The 25,199-nt window shown below is 33.6% G+C and overlaps 2 protein-coding genes and 1 pseudogene across 3 annotated transcripts; 2 read left to right on the top strand and 1 right to left on the bottom strand.

Moving 5' to 3' along the window:
* Positions 1 to 2,060: 2,060 nt before the first annotated feature.
* LOC118646047 (DNA/RNA-binding protein KIN17-like) lies at positions 2,061 to 4,627 on the top strand. The gene is made up of 3 exons (XM_036288318.1): positions 2,061 to 2,310; positions 3,473 to 3,898; positions 4,335 to 4,627. The coding sequence occupies exons 2-3, from the start codon at positions 3,493 to 3,495 to the stop codon at positions 4,607 to 4,609; spliced, it is 681 nt and encodes a 226-aa protein (XP_036144211.1). The 5' UTR covers positions 2,061 to 2,310; positions 3,473 to 3,492; the 3' UTR covers positions 4,610 to 4,627.
* Positions 4,628 to 8,916: 4,289 nt separating this feature from the next.
* Positions 8,917 to 11,453, top strand: LOC118646120 (annotated as a pseudogene).
* Positions 11,454 to 13,730: 2,277 nt separating this feature from the next.
* LOC105829188 (neurotrophin 1-like) lies at positions 13,731 to 24,605 on the bottom strand. Of its 2 annotated transcripts, XM_036288317.1 has the most exons (11): positions 23,387 to 24,605; positions 20,424 to 20,576; positions 19,911 to 19,946; positions 19,645 to 19,809; positions 17,934 to 18,042; positions 17,709 to 17,832; positions 17,063 to 17,221; positions 16,665 to 16,823; positions 14,850 to 15,187; positions 14,495 to 14,774; positions 13,731 to 14,025 (listed from the first exon to the last, which is right to left on the bottom strand). In XM_036288317.1, the coding sequence occupies exons 1-11, from the start codon at positions 23,417 to 23,419 to the stop codon at positions 13,794 to 13,796; spliced, it is 1,788 nt and encodes a 595-aa protein (XP_036144210.1). In that variant the 5' UTR covers positions 23,420 to 24,605; the 3' UTR covers positions 13,731 to 13,793. The 2 variants fall into 2 exon arrangements, with proteins under 2 accessions (XP_036144210.1, XP_036144209.1); XM_036288316.1 differs by having other exon boundaries at positions 14,495 to 15,187.
* Between the last annotated feature and the right edge of the window lie 594 nt (positions 24,606 to 25,199).

Genomic DNA, 25,199 nt, shown 5'->3' with positions numbered 1-25,199 from the left:
TATTTTTACTCTCTGTTAATGCGCACCTTGTAGAGAAGTCTTTGCAAAACACACTGCGAGAAATTTAGCTTTCTCCATTTGTACGAAGATGCGGTTAAATTACATTAGAATTTCCTTCAGATTTTGTATAAAATAAAAATCCCGGCATCCGCGATTTACTGTAAAAAATCAAATGTTCATTCACCTCAGCACGATAGCGTACTGTATAAGAAAAAAGGAAAAAGTTTCGGACTTCCACAATATATGAAATGTGAAACTGGATTCGCAGATCACTGATCAAAGTTACGGCAAGTAAATTGTGATCGTGTACATTTCATGCTAATAGCGATTGGGCATTGCTTGTATCACGAATAAAATTTCGAACACTTTCTCTTGCCTCTTGCTGTGCACGTTACAATAGAGTCAGCCTCAGATCAAACAATCATAAATAGGTTCAGACTAAAAAAGAACAATCTAAGAATACTTTATTGGTGATACAAAACATATATCTTAAACTCCTTAGGTATAATTTATAAATAATTTATAGAGAGAGGTAACGATTAATAAATATCAAATCAAGACGAACGTATTTAAAAGTCCAAAAAGAAAACAAAACGATCATTGCATCTGCCCATTTTGGCCGTAATACTCTAATACTTAACGATGTATATTTTCGCTATTACTGTATAAAAAATTGTTCAAGTAACATTTGTATAAAAATTTATCGTCACCTACTATTGCCCTCGTGTGACCTGATTAAGCGATAAAGAGAAACAAATCAAATAAAGTATCTAGTAAAATTTTTATGACAATACAAAGCGTCTTGGAGAATGTCTAGATATCAAACTAAATTGTAGGCTAATCTTTACTTATAATTTTAATTAAATTACGGATTCTTATTTTTCTCTTTTGTTTGAGAAAAGATTGAAAAGGATCTTAAAAGCAGGCTAACAATGAACATGCTACCGCACGGAACACCCCGCTCTATTCCTCTAGGAAATAATACTTTTCTCACGATTGTTGATATTAATGTAAGAGACGCGAATTTCGCGAAATACGTGATTTGGAATTTTCATTAAAGTAGGATGTCAGGTACTCCGAAGAAAGAACACTACGGTCTAAGATATCATCGGTTTCCACGCGTTATTGTCGCTCTGAACCAGTGCCGGCTGGGTGGCTGGTTGCGGTTCCGTGGAAGCCTGCAGCATGGAAGCCTCCGGCTTGAAAAAGTCTATGATTGGGTGATAGTTATAGTTGATTCTCCTCTGCGGCTCCTGGTACTCGTCGTCAAAGCCTCCGTTCTGTAATCTCGACGTGGCATCCATGTCCAGATCGTACGGCTGACTGTATCTGAAAGAAATTATTTATTTCAAACATTTCTTAAAAATTTTAATTGTAAGATATACAAGTTTCTAAATTCTTATTTTAGTTTTTTAAAGTTTAATTTAGCTTCTAAAATTAGTCTTAAATTGTAAAACATTATCTAAATATTTGATAAAAGTTATTTTTCTAGAAATATTTCAAAAATATATATATTAAATTTACATTAATTAATATTAATAAATTTCATCTGTAAAATTAATTTAAGTTTTTAAATTTATTCATTTTTTTAAATTTATTTAAACTTTTAAAAGTAACTTTAATTCTGAATTCTGAAACAAAGATTAACGTTTCATTAAACTTTAGATATCATATAATAAACAAAAATTGTTATTCTTATATAAAAATTTCGTAAAAATATTTTATAAAGAAGAATACATATTAAAAAATAAACTAACGCAATAAATGTAACAAGTAAAAAGCATTGCGCGCCACTCACCGATTGTTGGCCGTGATGTTACGTGATGTAACTGGCTGATTATTCCTTTGGAATTGACCAATCGTATTTGTTAATTTTGCTTAACGACAAATACGATTGGTCAATTCCAATGGAATAATCGGCCAGTTAATTTAACCGTGAGTTGTGGAACCGGGCCTAAATCTCAAGATTTGAATTTTGACGCTATTGAAGAGTGGGGGGATTTATTAGGAAGCTGGTAGATGGCTCTGAAACTCGGACACTTGTGCTCTTATGGCAGCTTCCACTCTATCTGATCCTCTTTGGGAAAAGCTAAGTATCATGTGGTATCATGACTTCATGAGCGATACTGAAAAACAGCAGAGCGTTTAAAATCTGAATCCACCAATATCAGGCTATAAAAATCATTCGAAGAATTATAAAACGAGAGTGGCAGGATATAGTCCCTCCAAGGGCAAGAGTCATACGTGTCGCATATCCACCTGAGATTTGGCACATTAAACTCTCAAAAAAAAGAAAGGAATTCTAACCTGGTGAGTAGTCAAATTTAACGATTAATATTTCGCTAAATGAGGCAGAGCGACGCTTTTTTTCTGCTAGATTCTTTCATTTCGTGCAAAAACCCGTCGAATGAGCATAATTTTATTGATTTTAAAAAGTAGGTCTCCTAAACTGAACAATTACCGCTGGCTTAAGAGGATGCTAAATCCGTGTGTTTTACCGACATTCTGTTTAATCACTTAATTTCGAATTGAATTTACAGAATTGATAATCCTTTTACACTTTTAAAGTACGTACACAAATGAACCCAGGGACGATTAGATAAAGACCAAAAATGCAAAAAATTTTTTAAAGTTTATTTGTTCATAAAAATATTTGCTTCAAAATACAAGTTATGCAGCTTATACGTACAAATGAATGGTGTTTCCGGGTTCGGAATAGATTGAGGAATAAGATTATAATCGTCAAATTACGATTACAAGTTGTACAAAAAAGATATTTTTAAAATAAAAGCGCTTAAATGAATAAAATTTTTGATCACATAAATGTTTTTTTACGGCTTGTAAACGTAATTTGACAAATATAGTCTTGTTCCTTCTATTCCAAACTGCGAGACACCATTTATTTGTAAGTATAAGCTATATAACTTGTATTTTAAAGCAAATTTTTTCATGAACAAGGATAAATAATGACTCTGCATTATTGACCTCAATCAAAAGTTTGATGGGCAGTTTAGCATCCTCTTAATATGCAAAAATAAAATTCTTTGTCTAGAAGTACTTCGGGAATAATTTAAAATATAGAAAATTATTTGACATATATTAAAGTACTTTTTGGGGGTCTATGGAATATGTACTAAAATGATAAAAGCATTAAATTTTCTCTGATATTGTTTTTACTTGTAACTTATATATTATATGATTTTTATTGAGTTAAACTTATATAGTTAAACTTTAGAATGTTGTCATCACAATAATATAATGAAAAATATTTGTAACCTAAATTTTTATAAATACAAGTAATATAATTATTAAATTGAGAAGGAAAAAAAATAAGCACATTATTTTTAAGTTTAAACTTACAATAACATTCTAGGGTTAATTTATTTTTTTACAAGTTATATATTTTTAAATTTATGATGGAATAGATTTTAAGAACCAACAATTAATACTTATGATTAATAATCTTATATAGATTTCAATCTGAGATACAACATGGGAAAACATGAAAAAGGTACCCCAAAATATATTACCAACAAGAACAAGGCACGAGGCTTGCAAAAATTGAGATATTATTGTCAAATGTGTAAGAAACAATGCCGAGATCACAATGGATTTAAGTGCCACACTATGTCGGAGTCGCACCATCGTCAGATGTTAATGTTTACCGAAAACGCCAACCAATTTATAGATAGATTTTCTCAAGAATTTTTACATGGATATGTAAATTTATTGAAAAGGCAATTTGGCACCAGACGAGTGCCAGCAAATCGAGTATACCAAGAGTACATTTCTGACAAAGGGCATATACACATGAATGCGACTAAGTGGCTCACTTTGACCGCATTTGTAAAATGGCTTGGATCTACGGGAAAGTGCATTGTTGATGAAACTGAAAAAGGTGTGTATACGTATTTAATAATAAAGTAGTTTAAAGAATTATAAAATTACATAAATATTAGTGTTAAAATCTTACTATTAACTGTTGTTGGCCTTTTTCTTCTAATTGTGTTGTGCATGGTGTTATCTAAATTATGGTATTTAATTACATTATAATATGTATTATGTATTAATGCTTTTCAAAATTAATTTTTACATAATTTAATTTAATTTGAATGCTTTTAAGATAGCTTAACACAGCTTTTAATCTAAACTTGTAACATAATTAATTTTATAAGCCAATAACTTTAATTCAATTTAGTTTTAAAAAATATTCAATTTTAATACTATCCTTGTTTGTGCTATCTTGTATTCTAGATTATTATCGAAATTCTATACAATTAGAGACAGGTTTATTGATAAAATTTTAGATTAAAAAATGTGTTATATTGTTTCAGGTTTATATATAACACTTATTAATAGGGATCCTGAGGCACTTGTTGCGCAAGAAAAAGAAGCCAAAAGAAAAAGAATGACCAAAAATGATCAGAAGCAAATTTTTAAGTTTATCAACAAGCAAATTAAAGAGACAAGTACAAATAAGAAAAGCGAAACGACTAAAAAGCCATTCATGCGTCCTGAAGAAAATGTACTTTTGGTTCTTAATTTAACATTTAAATCAAAGCCAAAGTTGCTTGTATTAAATGCTAATGAATTAATTGCCAATAAATAAAATTTACACAGTAAAAAATTGTTTTTTTTGTCGATAAATATCCTGGTTAAAATTTTTATATTAAAATTTAACATATTTGCTAGTTAATTTAACACATTGTGTTAATTAAAGTGTTAAATTATTACAATAAAAAAGTGTAAAAGTAACGCAATGTGCGTACTTATAATTTTACACAATAAATATGTTTTTTATCGTCAGTAATACGATTTATCTGTTGAAGTTGGCAGAAAAAAATGTTGAGCTTACTCTTTAATTGGATTTTAACAAGGACCATTTCTAGTCAACTTTATTATCTACCCCAAGATGGCGCATTTTTTGTGAAAAAGATTCACCTACTGGGTGAATAAAAGAGTGAGTCCCAGATCCGCACAGTAATAAACGGACACAGCAGGCTGAGTGAAACGAACACAGTAACAAATGCGCACAGTGCGAAACGGACACAATCGCAAACCCATGTGGTGCAGAGATTGCCTTGCACATACACACACGGGGTGCAAGGGGGGCTTTACCTCTCCCGCACCCACCCCGTCGGTAGGGGTGCCCTGAAAAGTCCCAACCCATGTGTTAAGTCTGTTATTGTGTCCGTTTTGCACTGTGCGCATTTGTTACTGTGTCCGTTTTGCACTGTGTTTACTACTATGCGCATCTGAGACGATCCCGTGCAGGTCAAGTTCGTGAAAAAAACAATTAACTATTGCAGAAGATGAACATTTAGTTAAAAATGCTGTACATTATCGATTCATAACAAGACGGCAATTAAAATACAATGTCTTTCTTCGTCGCTCTATTCTCTTGGGCTGCGTTCAGATATAAAGGTGCAATTTCATGCGAGCGAACAAAGCTGGCTTTTATCCCTTCTCCATCGATTTTCCTTAAAATGGCTGTTTTAGCGCATCTCAGCGAAGGCACGCTCAAAGTTCGACACAGTCGAACTTTACAGCGAAGCAACTATACCTGCTACTGTACGTCTGTAATATTCGAAGTACGTGATGTACTGACTATAATACTGATTATAATCCATTTTTATACGCGGTTAATTACAGGCAGAGTTGCAAAATAATTTAATTATTGATTAATAATTGATAATTAAATTAAAAATTTTTAATTAAATTTAGTTTAATTAAAAATTAAATTTCAATTCTTGATTAAATAAAATTTAATTGAGAATTAAATTTCAATTCTTAATTAAATTTTGTTGTAATTAAAAATTAAATTTTTTTAAATTGAGAAATAATATTTAATTTTCAATTACAACAAAATTTAATTAAAAATTGAAATTTAATTCTCAATTGCAACAAGATTTAATTGAGCATTAAATCTTAATTTTTAATTCAATAAAATTTAATTGAGAATAAAATTTTAATTCTTAATTAATTTGTATTTAATTTAAAATTAAAACTTAATTATAAATTGGAATAAAATTTAATTAAAAAATTTTAATTTTTATTTAAAATAAATTTAATTCTTAACCGAAATAAATTTAACTGATCATCGAAATGTAATTCTTAATTAAATAAAACTCGGTCAATAAGTAAATTCTAATTCTTAATAAAATATCTCTCAGGGAATGAAATTTTAATTTTCAATGTAATTAAATTAAATTAAGAATTAGATTATGATTCCTTTTTCCGTGTAGCCAATGACAGTGTCGAAATGGGACACGACAAGCAGCGTTGCAAATAATTAATTAAATATTTCAATTAGTTACATTGAAATTGAAGAATTAAAAGTCAATTAATTTAATTTAAAATTAAATCTTATTTAATTAAAAATTAAAATGTAATTTACAATTACAACAAAATTTAATTGAGAATTGAATTTTTAATTACAACAAAATTTAATTGAGCATTAAATTTAATTTTTAATTAAATAAAATTTAATTAAGAACTAAATTTTAATTCTTAATTAAATTTTATTTAATTAAGAATTAAATTTAATTTTTAATTATACTTTATTTAATTAATAATTAAAATTTAATTTTTAATTACAACAAAATTTAATTAAAAATTAAAATTTAATTCTCAATTAAATTTTGTTGTAATTATAAATTACATTTTAATTTTTAATTTAATAAGATTTAATTTAAAATTGACTTTTAATTCTTCAATTTCAATGTAATTAATTGAAATATTTAATTAATTATTTGCAACTCTGATTACAGGTTCGGAACAAGAACAAGTTCTTGTTGATTGCAATGCTAATTGTATATAAATACACAGTAAATAAACAGAAAGCCAGCGAAGACATACTCCACAAAAAGATAGGAGTGGGGATAAAAAGCCAGCTTTTCTTCGCTCCATGAAAAGGAAGGAGGCGAATAGCGATAGCTAAGCGACGCTGCTTTTTATTGGATGGAGAGGGGGTAAAAGCCAGTTTTGCTTCGCTTGCATGAAATTGCACCTTTACGGATAGGGGGAGTGCGATGTGTGCGTGAGCGTGCCCGGGCTTGAAATCGCATCACAGCCCCCCACTAGGGACGGGATTCATAGACCGATCTTAAGCTCAAGCATTGTCTTAAGTCTAGCTTTGAGCCGACTTGAGACTTACTTAACCAATGAAATAACAGCATTGACGTCTCAAGATCGTGCTTAAGCTGGAACTTGAATAAGATTCGACTATGAATTCCGGCCTAGAGGCTGCGCGTTAGCATTGCGTGGTCCAATCACGACAGACGCGCAGTCTTACGGTTGCAGAAAATCATGAATGTGCGCGCTCTAATCTTTTCGAAGGTCCCTCGGACCCCCGTGCAAATGTTCATCTTCCGCTGATTCTTCCGTCGCACCGCGTAGTACACTCCACATCCTCCGCTTCTCGCGGGAGAGAGTCCGGCATCCTGTAGTTCAATTCAATCTTCCTCGCGAGCTCTTCGTCGCCCGTCGGAAGTTCGGAAGTGCTTTCTCCTAGGATCGGCGGGGCGCCAATTTTCCGTCCATCGGCCGTGGCTTTTTGCAGCGGTTCTATGCTCCCTCGCGGGCCTCCCGCTCGCCTCGCCCCTCTTCCTGACTTCATAGTTGTGGCCGTTGCGAGCTCGCCCGGCGAAAATTCCTTTTGACTACCCCTCTCTCCGCTTCCGCAACCGATGATCATGATCATCCAAAATCCTCGTGATCACGTAGCAGTGTCCGACCGTATTAATAACATAAATGAAAATATAACTTTAAACTAGATACGCTCATAGATATTAGAAGATATCTCCCGATATCTGGATAAGCTATGCCCGCCGCAATTCCCTCTGGAAGATTTATATATATTCTCAATAATAATCCTTATTTATAATTAAAAAAACGTGGAAACGCGAGAATTTGCTCGTGGTCGAGTGATATTATTGCCGCTCGTGTACGTGGTGTGTAAGTTGTACAAAAAAAAAAAAAGAGCGAAGAAGAAAACGAAAAAGAAAGAAAAAAAAGTTAAATAGAAAATTTGTTTTAAAAAATGAAAAATAGTTATGTAAATTATTTACATGTAAATAAATTCTAAAAAAAATATCTAAGAAAATGTTAAAAAAATACTATTATTATCAGCAAAATATAATATCTATTTTTTTTAATATAAAGAAAAACAAAGAATATCATAAAAAATTTGATTAGAGACAAGAAAGAAAAAAGAGGAAACACAAAAAGAGAATTAATAGAAAAAATAAAAAAAAGCATCTGATTAAAAAAAGACACAAAATAAGTACACCCAAAAAATGTTTTGCTGATATAAACAAATTTCTTACAATGTCACAACCAAAATGTATCGTTAATTTTTGTATCAGCTAGAATTTTGGTTGTTACGTATAGAATTAAAAAATTCTGCTTCTATCAGGTTAAAAACAAGAAAGAGAGAGAGAAATAACATTGTTTAATGATGTATATAAGTGTATATATGTATGTATTGTATGTATATACCATACATAAGAATGTATATGTACCATATATAAAATAAATGTGTGTATATATGTCTCTCTTTCTCTTTTTCTCTCTTAATTAATATCAATAATTTCAAAGCTAAAAAGTCGCAAAATAGTCAAAAGTGAGAGATAGAGAGAGAGAGAGAGAGAGAGAGAGAGAGAGAGAGAGAGATGATGCATCGGGAGAGTGGCGAGAGAGAAGAGAGAGAGAGAGAGAGAAGATGAGGTAAACTGGCTGATATTCCTTTGGAATGACCAATCGTATTTGTTAATTTTGCTTAACGACAAAACGATTGGTCAATTCCAATGGAAAATCGGCCAGTTAATTTAACCGTGAGTTGTGGAACCGGCCTAAATCTCAAGAGGAATTTTGGACGCTATTGAAGAGTGGGGGGATTTATTAGGAAGCTGGTAGATGGCTCTGAAACTCGGACACTGTGCTCTTATGGCAGCTTCCACTCTATCTGATCCTCTTTGGGAAAAGCTAAGTATCATGTGGTATCATGACTTCATGAGCGATACTGAAAAACAGCAGAGCGTTTAAAATCTGAATCCACCAATATCAGGCTATAAAATCATTCGAAGAATTATAAAACGAGAGTGGCAGGATATAGTCCCTCCAAGGGCAAGAGTCATACGTGTCGCATATCCACCTGAGATTTGGCACATTAACTCTCAAAAAAAAGAAAGGAATTCTAACCTGGTGAGTAGTCAAATTTAACGATTAATATTTCGCTAAATGAGGCAGAGCGACGCTTTTTTTTCTGCTAGATTCTTTCATTTCGTGCAAAAACCCGTCGAATGAGCATAATTTATTGATTTTAAAAGTAGGTCTCCTAAACTGAACAATTACCGCTGGCTTAAGAGGATGCTAAATCCGTGTGTTTTACCGACATTCTGTTTAATCACTTAATTTCGAATTGAATTTACAGAATTGATAATCCTTTTACACTTTTAAAAAGTACGTACACAAATGAACCCAGGGACGATTAGATAAAGACCAAAAATGCAAAAAATTTTTTAAAGTTTATTTGTTCATAAAAATATTTGCTTCAAAATACAAGTTATGCAGCTTATACGTACAAATGAATGGTGTTTCCGGTTCGGAATAGATTGAGGAATAAGATTATAATCGTCAAATTACGATTACAAGTTGTACAAAAAAGATATTTTAAAAAATAAAAGCGCTTAAATAATAAAATTTTTGATCACATAAATGTTTTTTACGGCTTGTAAACGTAATTTGACAAAATAGTCTTTGTTCCTTCTATTCCAACTGCGAGACACCATTTTATTTGTAAGTATAAGCTATATAACTTGTATTTTAAAGCAAATTTTTTCATGAACAAGGATAAATAATGACTCTGCATTATTGACCTCAATCAAAAGTTTGATGGGCAGTTTAGCATCCTCTTAATATGCAAAAATAAAATCTTTGTCTAGAAGTACTTCGGGAATAATTAAAATATAGAAAATTATTTGACATATATTAAAGTACTTTTTGGGGGTCTATGGAATAGTCTAAAATGATAAAAGCATTAAATTTTCTCCTGATATTGTTTTTACTTGTAACTTATATATTATATGATTTTTATTGAGTTAAACTTATATAGTTAACTTTAGAATGTTGTCATCACATAATATAATGAAAAATATTTGTAACCTAAATTTTTATAAATACAAGTAATATAATATTAAATTGAGAAGAAAAAAAATAAGCACATTATTTTTAAGTTTAAACTTACAATAACATTCTAGGGTTAATTTATTTTTTACAAGTTATATATTTTTAAATTTATGATGGAATAGATTTTAAAGAACCAAAATAATACTTATGATTAATAATCTTATATAGATTTCAATCTGAGATACAACATGGGAAAACATGAAAAGGTACCCCAAAATATATTACCAACAAGAACAAGGCACGAGGCTTGCAAAAATTGAGATATTATTGTCAAATGTGTAAGAAAAATGCCGAGATCACAATGGATTAAGTGCCACACTATGTCGGAGTCGCACCATCGTCAGATGTTAATGTTTACCGAAAACGCCAACCAATTTATAGATAGATTTTCTCAAGAATTTTTACATGGATATGTAAATTTATTGAAAAGGCAATTTGGCACCAGACGAGTGCCAGCAAATCGAGTATAACAAGAGTACATTTCTGACAAAGGGCATATACACATGAATGCGACTAAGTGGCTCACTTTGACCGCATTGTGTAAAATGGCTTGGATCTACGGGAAAGTGCATTGTTGATGAAACTGAAAAAGGTGTGTATACGTATTTAATAATAAAGTAGTTTAAAGAATTATAAATTACATAAATATTAGTGTTAAAATCTTACTAATTAACTGTTGTTGGCCTTTTCCTTCTAATTGTGTGTGCAGGTGTTATCTAAATTATGGTATTTAATTACATTATAATATGTATTATGTATTAATGCTTTTTCAAAATTAATTTTTACATATTTAATTTAATTTGAATGCTTTTAAGATAGCTTAACACAGTTTTTAATCTAAACTTGTAACATAATTAATTTTATAAGCCAATAACTTTAATTCAATTTAGTTTTAAAAAATATTCAATTTTAATACTATCCTTGTTTGTGCTATCTTGTATTCTAGATTATTATCGAAATTCTATACAATTAGAGACAGTTTTATTGATAAAATTTTAGATTAAAAAATGTGTTATTTGTTTTCAGGTTTATATAACACTTATTAATAGGGATCCTGAGGCACTTGTTGCGCAGAAAAAGAAGCCAAAAGAAAAAGAATGACCAAAAATGATCAGAAGCAAATTTTTAAGTTTATCAACAAGCAATTAAAGAGACAAGTAAAATAAGAAAAGCGAAACGACTAAAAAGCCATTCATGCGTCCTGAAGAAAATGTACTTTGGTTCTTAATTTAACATTTAAATCAAAGCCAAAGTTGCTTGTATAAATGCTAAGGAATTAATTGCCAATAAAAAATTATACACAGTAAAAAATTGTTTTTTTTGTCGAAAATATCCGGTTAAAATTTTTATATTAAAATTTAACATATTTGCTAGTTAATTTAACACATTGTGTTAATTAAAGTGTAAATTATTACAAAAAAAAGTGTAAAAGTAACGCAAGTGCGTACTTAAATTTTACACAATAAATATGTTTTTTATCGTCAGTAATACGATTTATCTGTTGAAGTTGGCAGAAAAAAATGTTGAGCTTACTCTTTAATTTGGATTTTAACAAGGACCATTTCTAGTCAACTTTATTATCTACCCCAAGATGGCGCATTTTTTGTGAAAAGATTCACCTACTGGGTGAATAAAAGAGTGAGTCCCAGATCCGCACAGTAATAAACGGACACAGCAGGCTGAGTGAAACGAACACAGTAACAAATGCGCACAGTGCGAACGGACACAATCGCAAACCCATGTGGTGCAGAGATTGCCTTGCACATACACACACGGGGTGCAGGGGGGCTTTACTCTCCCGCACCCACCCCGTCGGTAGGGGTGCCCTGAAAAGTCCCAACCCATGTGTTAAGTCTGTTATTGTGTCCGTTTTGCACTGTGCGATTTGTTACGTGTCCGTTTTGCACTGTGTTTACTACTATGGCGCATCTGAGACGATCCCGTGCAGGTCAAGTTCGTGAAAAAACAATTAACTATTGCAGAAGATGAACATTTAGTTAAAAATCGGTACATTATCGATTCATAACAAGACGGCAATTAAAATACAATGTCTTTTTTCTTCGTCGCTTCTTCTCTTGGGCTGCGTTCAGATATAAAGGTGCAATTTCATGCGAGCGAACAAAGCTGGCTTTTATCCCTTCTCCATCGATTTTCCTTAAAATGGCTGTTTTAGCGCCATCTCAGCGAAGGCACCGCTCAAAGTTCGACACACAGTCGAACTTTACAGCGAAGCAACTATACCTGCTACTGTACGTCTGTAATATCGAAGTACGTGATGTACTGACTATAATACTGATTATAATCCATTTTTATACGCGGTTAATTACAGGCAGAGTTGCAAAATAATTTAATTATTGATTAAAATTGATAATTAAATTAAAAATTTTTAATTAAATTTAGTTTAATTAAAAATTAAATTTCAATTCTTGATTAAATAAAATTTAATTGAGAATTAAATTTCAATTCTTAATTAAATTTTGTTGTAATTAAAAATTAAATTTTTTTAAATTGAGAATAATATTTAATTTTCAATTACAACAAAATTTAATTAAAAATTGAAATTTAATTCTCAATTGCAACAAGATTTAATTGAGCATTAAATCTTAATTTTTAATTCAATAAAATTTAATTGAGAATAAAATTTTAATTCTTAATTAATTTGTATTTAATTTAAAATTAAACTAATTATAAATTGGAATAAAATTTAATTAAAAATTTTTAATTTTATTTAAAATAAATTAATTCTTAACCGAAATAAATTTAACTGATCATCGAAATGTAATTCTTAATTAAATAAAACTCGGTCAATAAGTAAATTCTAATTCTTATAAAATATCTCCAGGGAATGAATTTTAATTAATTTGAACACTTTCTCTTGCCTCTTGCTGTGCACGTTACAATACAGTCAGCCTAGATCAAACATATATAAACAAGTAATATATACCTATACAGGTGTTAAGACTAAAAAATAACAATCTAAGAATACTTTATTGGATACATAGTGAACTCCATAGATATAATTTATAAATAATTTATAGAGAGAGGTAATAAATATTAAATCAAGACAAACGTATTTAAAAGTCCAAAATAATGAAACGATTATTGCATCTGCCCATTTTGGTTGGACGTAATACTCTAATACTTAACGTTGTATATGTTTGCAAGTACTATATAAAAAATTGTTCAAGTAACATTTGAATAAAAATTTATCGTATAACCTACTATTATTCTTGTGTGACCTAATTAAACAATAAAGAGAAACAAATCAAATAAATTGTCTATTTAAATTTTTATGACAATACAAAGCATCTTGCAGAATGTCTAAATATCAAACTAAATTGTAGGCTAATATTTACTTATAATTTTAATTAAATTACGGATTCTTATTTTTCTCTTTTGTTTGAGAAAAGATTGAAAAAGGTCTCAAAAGCAGGCTAACAATGAACATGCTATCACACGAAACACCCCGCTCTATTCCTCTAAGAAATAATACTTTTCTCACGATTGTAGATATTAATGTAAGAGATGAGAATTTCGCAAAATACGTGATTTGGAATTTTTATTAAAGTAGAATGTCAGGTACTCCGAAGAAAGAACACTACGGTCTAAGATATCATCGGTTTCCACGCGTTATTGTCGCTCTGGACCAGTGCCGGCTGGGTGGCTGGTTGCGGTTCCGTGGAAGCCTGCAGCATGGAAGCCTCCGGCTTGAAAAAGTCTATGATTGGGTGATAGTTATAGTTGATTCTCCTCTGCGGCTCCTGGTACTCGTCGTCAAAGCCTCCGTTCTGTAATCTCGACGTGGCATCCATGTCCAAATCGTACGGCTGACTGTATCTAAAAGAAATGATTTATTTCAAACATTTCTTAAAAATTTTAATTGTAAGATATACAAGTTTCTAAATTCTTATTTTAGTTTTTTAAAGTTTAATTTAGCTTCTAAAATTAGTCTTAAATTGTAAAACATTATCTAAATATTTGATAAAAGTTATTTTTCTAGAAATATTTCAAAAATATATATATTAAATTTACATTAATTAATATTAATAAATTTTATCTGTAAAATTAATTTAAGTTTTCAAATTTATTTATTTTTTAAAATTTATTTAAACTTTCAGAAGTAACTTTAATTCTGAATTCTGAAACAAAGATTAACGTTTCATTAAACTTTAGATATCATATAATAAACAAAAATTGTTTTTCTTATATAAAAATTTCGTAAAAATATTTTATAAAGAAGAATACATATTAAAAAATAAACTAACGCAGTAAATGTAACAAGTAAAAAACATTACGCGCCACTCACCGATTGTTGGCCGTGATGTTACGAGAAGTTTCCGTGTAATCCTCGTGGGAGGTGGATTCTCGTCTGAAAGGTGGCCTGTTGATTCGGTTAGGCCTGCTGCTCTTGGTAATCAACGGGCCTTTATAGCCCGGCGCTCGTGTGTTGGGCGCATGTTGTTGCGGCAATTTGTCGTACGGGCGCGGGATCGGCGAGGGCTTCTTCGGTCTAGTTCTAGTAGGCAGGGTAAAGCTGGGCCTACTTGTCGGGCTGATCTCCAATACCGGTTTCTTGTTGCTGGATACTGAAGGAAACGAGAGATATTTGCTGAGGGCGTGCAATGTTGCGGACAACGGTGAGTAATTCTGAGGTAAAGTACCGTGGTTGGAGTCGTAGCTCAAAGTGGGAGTATACTTGGAAATGTGATTAAGGACGACCGACGGTTTGATGAGATCCTGAAAATCGTCCTTCTGATCGTTGATCGTCGCGAAATCCGCGCCCGGGAACGACTCCTTGGGCTTTATCGGGGGATCCTTTTGATGGGGCGGAAAGATCTCGGCGTAGCCGTGCACGTGGCAGCTGCAGCAGGTCGGCACTTTAAATATGTCCATGTGAAGTCCCAGTTTCTGATCCCAGGTCAACAATCTATGGTAATTGTAGATTTGCACGCAGGAGGAACGATAGTTTTCGGAGATAAACGAGCAACTTGACTGAGTCCTGTAAAGATATTTTAAATGTTATTTAAATGTTGTTTGTAATATTGCTGAAACATCAAAGAGTATATAGAAATAAAATTATTACAAAATATGTATCTCTTTCTTTAATATAGTTTAATATATTTACACTGTTACAAGAGAGAAAGTGAGAGAGAGAGAGATTGATTGAAGTTTATTTAGCTTTCTCAGCTATTATGTTTTACATAGATTTAAATACATGCTTCTTTAACATCCGTTTAAATACATCAATTCTTTTACAACTTCTAATTTCTGCTGGCAAGGTATTGTATAATTTTACGCCCTCACGCGCTTTTTTGCGCACTTTTAGTTCTAACGAATTTTATTGCAATAGTCCCTTCCTGTCTTGTTTTTCTTCCATTTTCATTACTAATTACTTTTAGTCTATCCTTTAAGTAATTTGGCGCCAAGTTATGTAAAATCTTAAATATAAATGTACATACATTATAGTGTAGTCTTTGTTTTATAGACATAAATTGCAACGTTTGTAACATATGTTCTATTTTGGTGTATCTATTACATTGTAATATTACTCGCATAGCCCGATTCTGGACTACTTGCAATTTATTCAATTTCTCTCATATCTACCAGTAGAGACCAGGAAAGACCGGGAGAAACGGGGAGAGACCAGGAGAGACGGGGAGAGACCGGGAGAGACGGGGAGAGACGGGGAGAGACGGGGAGAGACCGGGAGAGATGGGGAGAGACCGGGAGAGACGGGGAGAGACGGGAGAGACCGGGAGAGACAGGGAGAGACGAGAAGAGACGGGGAGAGACGAGGAGAGACCGGGAGAGATGGGGAGAGACGGGGAGAGACGGGAGAGACCGGGAGAGACGGAAGAGAGAGACCGGGAGAGACAGGGAGAGACGGGGAGAGACGGGGAGAGACCGGGAGAGATGGGGAGAGACCGGGAGAGACGGGGAGAGACGGGAGAGACCGGGAGAGACAGGGAGAGACGAGGAGAGACGGGGAGAGACGAGGAGAGACCGGGAGAGATGGGGAGAGACCGGGAGAGACGGGGAGAGACGGGAGAGACCGGGAGAGAGACGGAAGAGACCGGGAGAGACGGGGAGAGACGGGGAGAGACGGGGAGAGACGGGAGAGATTGGAAGAGACGGGGAGAGACGGGGAGAGACGGGGAGAGACGGGGAGAGACCGGGAGAGACGGGGAGAGACAGGAAGAGACCGGGAGAGACGGGGAGAGACGGGGAGAGACGGAAGAGAGAGAGAGAGAGAGAAAGAAAGAGAGAGATCATATATTTATAATAAATTAACTTTAACGTTAATTAATTCTTTAAAATTTTTAAATTACATATAGCAACTTATATTGGCATATATTTTTGCTGATTAATTATTCTTTATTTATTCGTTCCAGCTAAAATATTACGTAACTTGATAATTATAATGCCTCAAAAAATACTCTCCCTTTTTTGAATAAAATATACGTTATCATACTTACGAGCATTTCTCCAGTCGTATCGTCTGGGTGTGTTCACCTGTATTTATTATATACTTCCATACTCCAGAAGCAGCTCTCGCTAATTGCGGGCGAGCATATTTGACAGTTGACGGACAAGTGAAACCCTCCTCCACGTTATCGAGAGGATTGTCAGATCGTCTGAAGGCATAAAATACGCAAAGAGTAATAAAACAAATAATTGTTATTTAAAATGTAAAAAATTCGACTTTGTTAGTTATTCAATCCTTAACTTAATTGTAATTCTTTTAATTATTACATGTGTATTATATTTTCATTATTTAAAATAAATAATATTTTTTAACTAAAATAATTATGTTAATGTAAAATTTAATTAAATTTTCAAAAAAATTATAGAAACACATATTCATTTTATTCACCTTTTAATTTCATTGCTCTCGTATCTGTTCTCATATTTATTCTCCAACGGTAGGGCGGCCGGTAATTTTTCTTCCGCGCTTCCGTCTTGCGCCTTGTAATCAGTCAACAATGCGGATACCATTTCCTTATTGGACCTTAAACTTCTTATTATCGCCTCGCTAGAAAGTTAAAGCCGTTATTAATTCTTTTTCGCGAAAGTGCATAATAGCAATATTTTCTCCGGCGTGGAAAATTTCTTTTACGCGCATTTCGTCGTTTATTCAAAAGACTAAAGCGGACTCAGATAATGAAAATTTTTAAGTTGAAATTAGTCGGAAATACGAGTGCTCAATTGCTTAATAAATAGTTAGTGCAAATTTACAACTTAAATTAAAAGAAAAACAATTTTAAAACGTCTACAACAATGCACTTGGCCCGAACTCTACTAATTAAGATTTTTTTAACGCGGCCAATGCCTTATTTATCTCAACAATTCGATCGCCGTTATTTTAATACTCCCGGGAAGGGAAGACGCGGAAAGTGAAAATCGTCGGCATGCCAATTAAGACGGGCCGGGAGATTTTAATCTCGGCCGTATGCAAATTGACCGCGTAACAATGTTCGTCATTAATTCAATGCCGAAACGAAAGTTCAGGGCAGACTCACTGCGGATAATCGTTGGCCTCGAGACACACCGTCTTCGTGAAGAAAGTGCATTCATTTTCCGTGGGCCTCCTCTTTGACTCGCTCGGCCGTTTAGACGGCCGCGTGACGGCCGGCCTCGATAAACCTGCGAAAAATCATCATCAACGATCTGTCTCGGCCCGTGCCACTTTTATCCGGCGCGGGCCGGATTCGCGATTGTCGATTATTAACCGTGGAAAAACTCACCGGTATAAACGTTCCTCCTGTTCGGGAGAGACGGCCTCACGGGCCGCAGTGGTTTGACGAACACGGGTCTCCGTCGTTCTTGGGCTCTCACCAGCCGCAGCTCTTGGGCCTGTTATTCAGAAAAATTATTTGCAAAGATTCTTCTTAATATCATCATATTTTTTTATCTCATTATATTCATATATTATTAAATGTAAGATTTTCTTTTATTAAATTTATATAAATATTATCTAATTTATCATATTATTAATTCAAATAACTTATAATTGTACTTTAGTGTGCGAACATTAAATTTACGGTATATTCTTTGTAATTATAAACCCCTACAAGTATTGTCCGTGTGCACTGACCTTAATGATCGTTTACCTAAGTATAATTAAAAGGAACGTGTGTATTGCGCACCGAGTGTATTGCGCGTCTAAAATCGCCACAGATTTAGAGAAAAAAATCCTCGAGACATTATCTCCGTTAGTGTCCTCGTAATTAAATATAATTCTGCGCTACCTAAATAAATAAACGTGCCGTCGATTGCCATCGGGGGGGGATAAGGTAAAGATGAAAGGTGGTTCCACTTAAAATCGGACTTTTATCTCACTCCGATCACTCTCTATGGTGCCTTCGGAGAGGAGACCCCCGCTGTAATACCGTCGCCGCTTATCTATTCCCACGCGGAATAAATCAACATCCGCCTATATCCGTTCAAGTCGCTCGCTAATTAATGTCCGGAATGGAAAGTCGTTCTCTCGCGCGATACATCTGACTATACGGCGGCGGTATAGTGATCGCGACACCACACCACTCCACGAGATTCAAGCCGATGGTCCTTGCGACGGAGTCGTCGTAATAAAATATGTCGAACACGTGAAAGTACTTGCATAAAAGGCGCTGCTTTAAAGGCCGCCGTTACAAGTGAAACCGTGCACGATGCGCCCGTTCTAAATCCGAGAATGCCGCAATCTAAGTAGCGTACGCTGAATGAATGATTCCGTCACAAGCGTTATTCGTTTTGATTTTACGTTACGTGACGTAAGCACCGCGGGTAAATTGAAATACTCGTGGTTTGCGAAAAGAAAATAACTATAAGGTTTAACGTAGAACTCAAACATACAACGTGCACGTTGTTTTCGTGTAACAGTATTTTTTTAAACGTACAAAAATAATTTGTATATAAAATAATTTTTAATATAATATATTTATTATATTAAATATATGTAATAATATATTTAATATAATATATTTAAATATATTTAAACTGTGTAAAATAAAAAAAAATATAACGTAGGGATTATAAATCGCGATTCAATCTTTCAGTCAGGAGTAAAAATGAATGATGCAGAGTGATTTAGGATCTGCATACAGGTAATGAAGGAACCACATATCATATTTACGTGACAGATACTAATATAGACGGTGATGATGGTTTAGAAATCGTCGAGCTCGAATTTATTAGCGAGCGCATACATAAAAGTCGATATTTATAAGCGCCGTAAGAAACTCGTCTACCGGCGGAAAAATATACATATTTATGTTAAACCGATTGGGATAAATCTCGTTGAAATTTACGACAAGTGGACACGTCAAACTTCTCCGACTTTCTACCGTTCGCCGACGGTGTGGAAGGAAGTCGACGCTGATAGATCATTTGTGCGCGGTCACGCGCCCCACGTGAAGATAACACCGTTTTCTTAATCTGCGCGTTGTCTTAACTCACTTCGGGTAACGCCTCGGGAATCTCGTCCTCGTCGCTCTCCTCGGAGTCGGAATCGTCGTCGTTGGTTATGATCTTCGCTATGTCCATGCTGACCGGTAGTATCAAGTCCCTGCTCGCGTTCTGTCTGCTTCCACCTTCGAGAGGGGATCCAACTTCCTCGGGTGGCTGTGAGGATATCGTGTTGTTATTGGGTATTCTCTCGTGGAAATTAACGTTGCCATTGTCAACTTTTGCAACGGTAACGTGCTATGCATTATTGGTCTTACCTCGTCGATTTTTTCCTTCTTCTCCGGCGTCTTCTCCTAAAAAGCAGGAAAAAATATACAGTTCTATTAAAACAAATGATTACAGAAGATATAATTCGTAATGATAATAATACATTTTAATGATTAATTTGGATTTAGATAAAATAATTTATAATGCATCAGAATATAGCGTTATTTATTCGAATCGAATATTAAATATTTGAATAAAGTTGAATAAGGTTCTTTCATTTAATTAATGTTATTTTAAAAAAAGCTTCGTTAAATACAAGAAGAGAACAATTTTGCAAAGTATTTAAAAATTTATCTAGATACAGATCTAAAAATATTTTTTAGATCCTTTAGCAAATATAATATATATTAATATATAAATTATACATAATTAATTTGTATAATTAATATCATTATACATAAATTAATTTGTATGGAGACTTCTCTATCTTGCATCTTATACAATTCATAAAGAGATAAAGACATCAAATAAAAATCATTTAAAAGTTCTCCATGCTCACTCACGGATGCTACTTCTTGTACTTTGCTCGTTTTGTTCTTGGGATCCTCATCGGTGAGCTTGAGGGATGTTGATATCTTCTCCTGAGCTCTCTCGCCATCGTCGACGTTCTCGATGTTCTTCTTCTTGGCATGGATCGGGGACAGTAGCACGACTGCCTGGAAAATGAAATGAAAAGTTGCACGCCGCACGTACTATTGCGGTACATAATTTTTTATAATTGCCGCGCGAATAATAATATTAGATAATCTGATAATTATATTTCATAAAGCATTATATGCAGCATATAAGTTAATCTGGGATTACATTATGCATTATTACGTCGCTGTCTAATTAATTGTCAGAAGTGTTAAAAGGATGTTATCTAAATCTTATTAATACGGTAAATTATAATTAACAGTTAGGTAGGAAGTCGCGGCCGATGCGAGTTGAAATATAAATTTTCATAAGCAAAATTGTAAATGGCATGTTAATTAACCACTGATATCGCTAATTAGTGGGCGTCGTGCGCGAGACGCCGATTTAATTGAATCGCGAGTGAAAACGGCGCGCGAGTGGTTCAGCGGAGGAGACAATAAAATGCAACTTCCGGAAAGAACAATCGTAACGAGCGTGCAAAGCCGCTATACATAGCCGCCCGCGAGTGAACTGGCAAGGAAGCGTAAATTACGTTACACGTATCTCTTGTTTGCCAAGAGCGTGGACCGACTATCGCGCAAGAGATCTTTCCTCTTCTTCATTCTTTCTCCTTTTCTTTTTACGAAGGAGGAAGCCTGCCGGGGGAAACGCGTCGGCCGCGCGTTTACGTTCGCTGCACCGGAAACGCAGTGGCTGCAATGAGCTTTTGCAGAACGCGGGAGATCGCGTCGCGATCTTTTGCGCAATCGTCGAAAAGGGGAGCTCCACAACATCCCGTCGCGAAAGTATTACTTATGCAGATTTAATCGCTCGGTAAATACGAGACTTCATTGGAATATGTAATTCAATATGTAATTCCTATAATTTTGGCCAATACTTGAAATTTAGTGAAAGTAAATGACCGTAAGTTTCATTTAAGCTGACTCTTGGCAACCTGTAATTGGGCGAGTTGATAAATTTATTCGCCAATATAATTATTTTAAACTAAACGAGTTAATTATCATGAATAAGAGATAATTATATTGAAAGCTAGTCGTCAGCCGTGAACGTGAGATTTATACTCGGCGTATTAATGAATGGCGGGCGATATTATATTTATTGGTGCTTAAGCTTTCATCAATAATTAACAAATTGGATCGTTACTTTTATGATTAACGCTTATTATTAATTTCGTATTGTGCTCCGATAATTAATGGAACAAAACCGCTTCGAGAATATCTCTTCTCGATACTTTAATAAAGGCAACTTAGTTTCGCTAAAATTAAAATACGATCGAGCTCGGAGCAACAAATGCAGGATGCAGCTACACATATGCACGTGAGAGCGCATTAATCACGATGTATCACGCGATGCGGTATGCCTCTAACCCTAAGAGAATTCACTTCTCAGCTTTAATACGACGAAAAACATGCCTCGACTATTATTCAGTTAAATTAAAAATGCATCTTTCAATTTGGTGAAATGTACGTGAAAATCAGTCGAGCGGTGCTTACCAGTTGTAAGCAAATTTAAAAAAGTTAGAAATTATGTGAGATTTCTCAGTTTTAGCATGACAAAGAATGCCTCGACTATTATCCCATTAAATTAAAAATGCATCTTTCAATTTGGTGAAATGTGTGTGAAAACAAGCCGGGCGATGCTTACTAGTTGTAAGCAAATTTTAAAAAGTTAGAAATTATGCGAGATTTCTCAGCTTTAACATAACGAAGAATGCCTCGACTATTATCCATTGAAAATGAATTTCTTTTTGATTTACTGAAATGTGTGAAGACAAAACAATACTTATTTGTTACAAAAAAATTTATAAACGTTAGAAATCATGTGAAAAGGAAAAAGAAATGTATTTTAAATTTTTAATAAGAGTTACTCTTCACTGCCACTTATTATTAAAATAGAAATATGAAATTTCAAAAATAATATTTAATATTTTAGTTAACTTTCTTGTATCTTACATTTTCTTTTACTCTATTTTATTAGAGATTAAATCTATCATGCTTGTTGTTTTATAGTCGAGCCCAATAATCGTCGAGCCGAGCAGACGATTTCACTAGTATTCAACGAATTCTTCGGCAGTGAACAAAATAGCATGATTGCGTTTGAGTACTTCGTGACAAGTAATTCAAATCAGTAATTCAAATTAGTTTTCATATTTATCGCGTTAATGAAGAACCTTTCGCGAATTCTCGTGCGAGAGCGAACTCGTGTTTCAGTGCATATGCGAGGCATTTATTACTTTTCCTCATTCCAGTGAGCGACTGGATCAAGGTCGCAACAAAGGTTGTTCCACTTTGAACCAGGTAAAATGACGCAGACAGCATCAAACGGTCAGGGAATTAAAGGAATGAGGAACTTCATTCATTCGGACGGGAAATAAAATTTTCTTCAAAAATACAATTTTTTAAAAAACAGCTGATAAAATTAATTACTTCATTTCTGTGTAATAAAAAAATAATAATGTTATAATTATTTTTAAAATAATTTTAATTTAAATATATTATTTAATTAAATATATTAAAAAGTTATTGCGCAATATTAGATAAGCTTTAAAAATTTCGAAGCTTTAAATAAAATAAAAAAATTAGCAGCAATTAATCATTAAATTAAAATTAGAACAGTAATAAGAAATTCCAATACTTCTAACCACCGCAAAATTAGAATGACGTTAATAAAAAATTGTTAACTTCACAAAAACTTGATTAAATTTTTCAGTTCAAGTATTCACACATATTTAGCTTGAATACATGAGCAACGAAAATTTAATCAAGTTGAAAAATTTAGTCATGTTAACAAATGTTTTTATCATACATGTCGAAGAAAAAATTAATCTTACCAGCAGCACCCAGTATGACCGTTCTATCCTCATCTTAAGAAATCACTAAGACTCATCAACAGTTTCAGTATCAACCGATTAACACTGATCTTGTCACTGTCACTATCACTGCAATTGTTTATTGCTCTGTCAGCACATCATGGAGCAATTTCATTAAACACTCGACGGAAGGATTTTCTTCACCACGTGCGCTCGCGGAACCTTTTCCGACGACTGACAAGTCAAACTCGAAGGACCTCCGTTCTGGAAGGATCTCTCGGTACCGTTCGCCAAATCCACCTGCTGCCGATCTGCTCTTTGAACTGGCGCGAAACGTCAGCTCTCTCGTGGTGGTAGGAGACGAAGAGCCTCCCCGCGCGGTCCACGTGGGGATAATGTAGGAACACGGGATCTCCCCCTCGTGCAGCCGTGACCGAGAAAACCGGACCGTCAATCGGGTTGGCGGATAAGCGTGTCGTACCGGAGAGAAGGAAGAAGTCGGCCAGACGCGAGCTCCTCCTCTCCGTCCGTGCGAGAGAGCGCGGCTTTACTCTCGGTCAATAGATTACACGCAGCATCGCACGCTTGTACTACGGTATACAAGGTGTTCCAGGTTCACCGCACTTTCTTCTGTCTACTTATTTTCCCATCAATTTAAAAATCTTCCCTAAAAAGATGCCGGGAGAGAGATTGCTTCTGTATGGCGAACTCTTAACGACCTTAGAAATTAAACTTTATTTAAATTAAAACAAATTCTTTTTTTTAACAAAATGCAGTTCATTGTTTATTTATAATAAAAAATATTAATTAATAAGGTATTTAAAATTACAAAAAAAAAAAAAATAATTCTTTTAATTAAATTTAAATTGGTCAAAGAATTAAGTTAAAGGAACTGAGAAAAATGTTGGACACTATATATACTATATCTGTCACGTTAACAAATGATCAACTCGCTGTTCTTTCGGTAATTACTGTTCCAGATCTCGTACTTTCGATATGACACCCTATTGTGTCGAGAAAGTTTTTCTTCGCCGATTGATCACAGTGATCTTCTTGTCGCGTGCGTGAAGCAGGTGACTCCTCAGATCTACGAACAGAATGTCTTCGACAACCTATATTTACTTATAGAAAGCCCAGATTTTTTCTCATCAATTTTGGATGGTTTTTGTTTAATGTGTTTGAATTGTAAATTAAAATTAAAATTATCGATACATGTTTCAAGTATTTTTCTAATCTATTAATTTTAAATTTAATCACTTCTGGCGAATAAAAGATTAAAAAGAAATAAAGATGACAAATAAAATATTACTTAATTTTAAGAGATGTTAAATTGCGCATTAAATAGAAAAAGATACGGGCACTTTTACTTGTTACTCAAAGACTATTTGAATTGTCACGCATGATTCAATTCGAGATCCAGCGCTTTCGAAAACGTGTTTTTATTACTATAAGATATCACGCTTGGCTGACTACTTAGATACTTGTCTTTTTAGAAAATGGCATATCGTCAAAAGAAATTAATCGATATAAGTACCATAATAAATTAAAGAATATAGTTATTTTCTCGATATAATTGCCATCTTTTACTTTTGATAGCCCGATTATACGATTGTTTAGAGAAAGTTACGTGCTCGATAATTTTTATACGGATCGTCTGTTTTATTATTCTTGATATACTTATCGTGACAGCTTCTAGAAACGATTTCAGGAACTGCATTGACGATTTAATTAAAAACCGGCTTTGCATGAGCCAAGTATCTCATTTACAGAATTAAATAATTCGGCGATTAAGATATAAGTTAATATATATAAGAATTGTATAATACCACACATT

Source organism: Monomorium pharaonis, chromosome 6, assembly GCF_013373865.1.
Source record: "Monomorium pharaonis isolate MP-MQ-018 chromosome 6, ASM1337386v2, whole genome shotgun sequence".
Taxonomy (NCBI): Eukaryota; Metazoa; Arthropoda; class Insecta; order Hymenoptera; family Formicidae; genus Monomorium; species Monomorium pharaonis.
Note: the sequence above shows the minus strand (reverse complement) of the source record. Positions and strands in the feature narration are given on the sequence as shown.

Bases quoted from the DNA above. Each gene is read 5' to 3' on its own strand.
- LOC118646047 (XM_036288318.1), top strand. From the start codon at position 3,493: ATGGGAAAACATGAAAAAGGTACCCCAAAATATATTACCAACAAGAAC. The intron at 3,899-4,334 runs GTGTGTATACGT...ATATTGTTTCAG, and splicing joins TGTTGATGAAACTGAAAAAG to GTTTATATATAACACTTATT.
- LOC105829188 (XM_036288316.1), bottom strand. From the start codon at position 23,419: ATGAGGATAGAACGGTCATACTGGGTGCTGCTG. The intron at 19,947-20,423 runs GTGAGTGAGCAT...CCTGCTTTTTAG, and splicing joins AAGTACAAGAAGTAGCATCC to GAGAAGACGCCGGAGAAGAA. The intron at 17,222-17,708 runs GTGAGTCTGCCC...TTAACTTTCTAG, and splicing joins GAGGCCAACGATTATCCGCA to CGAGGCGATAATAAGAAGTT.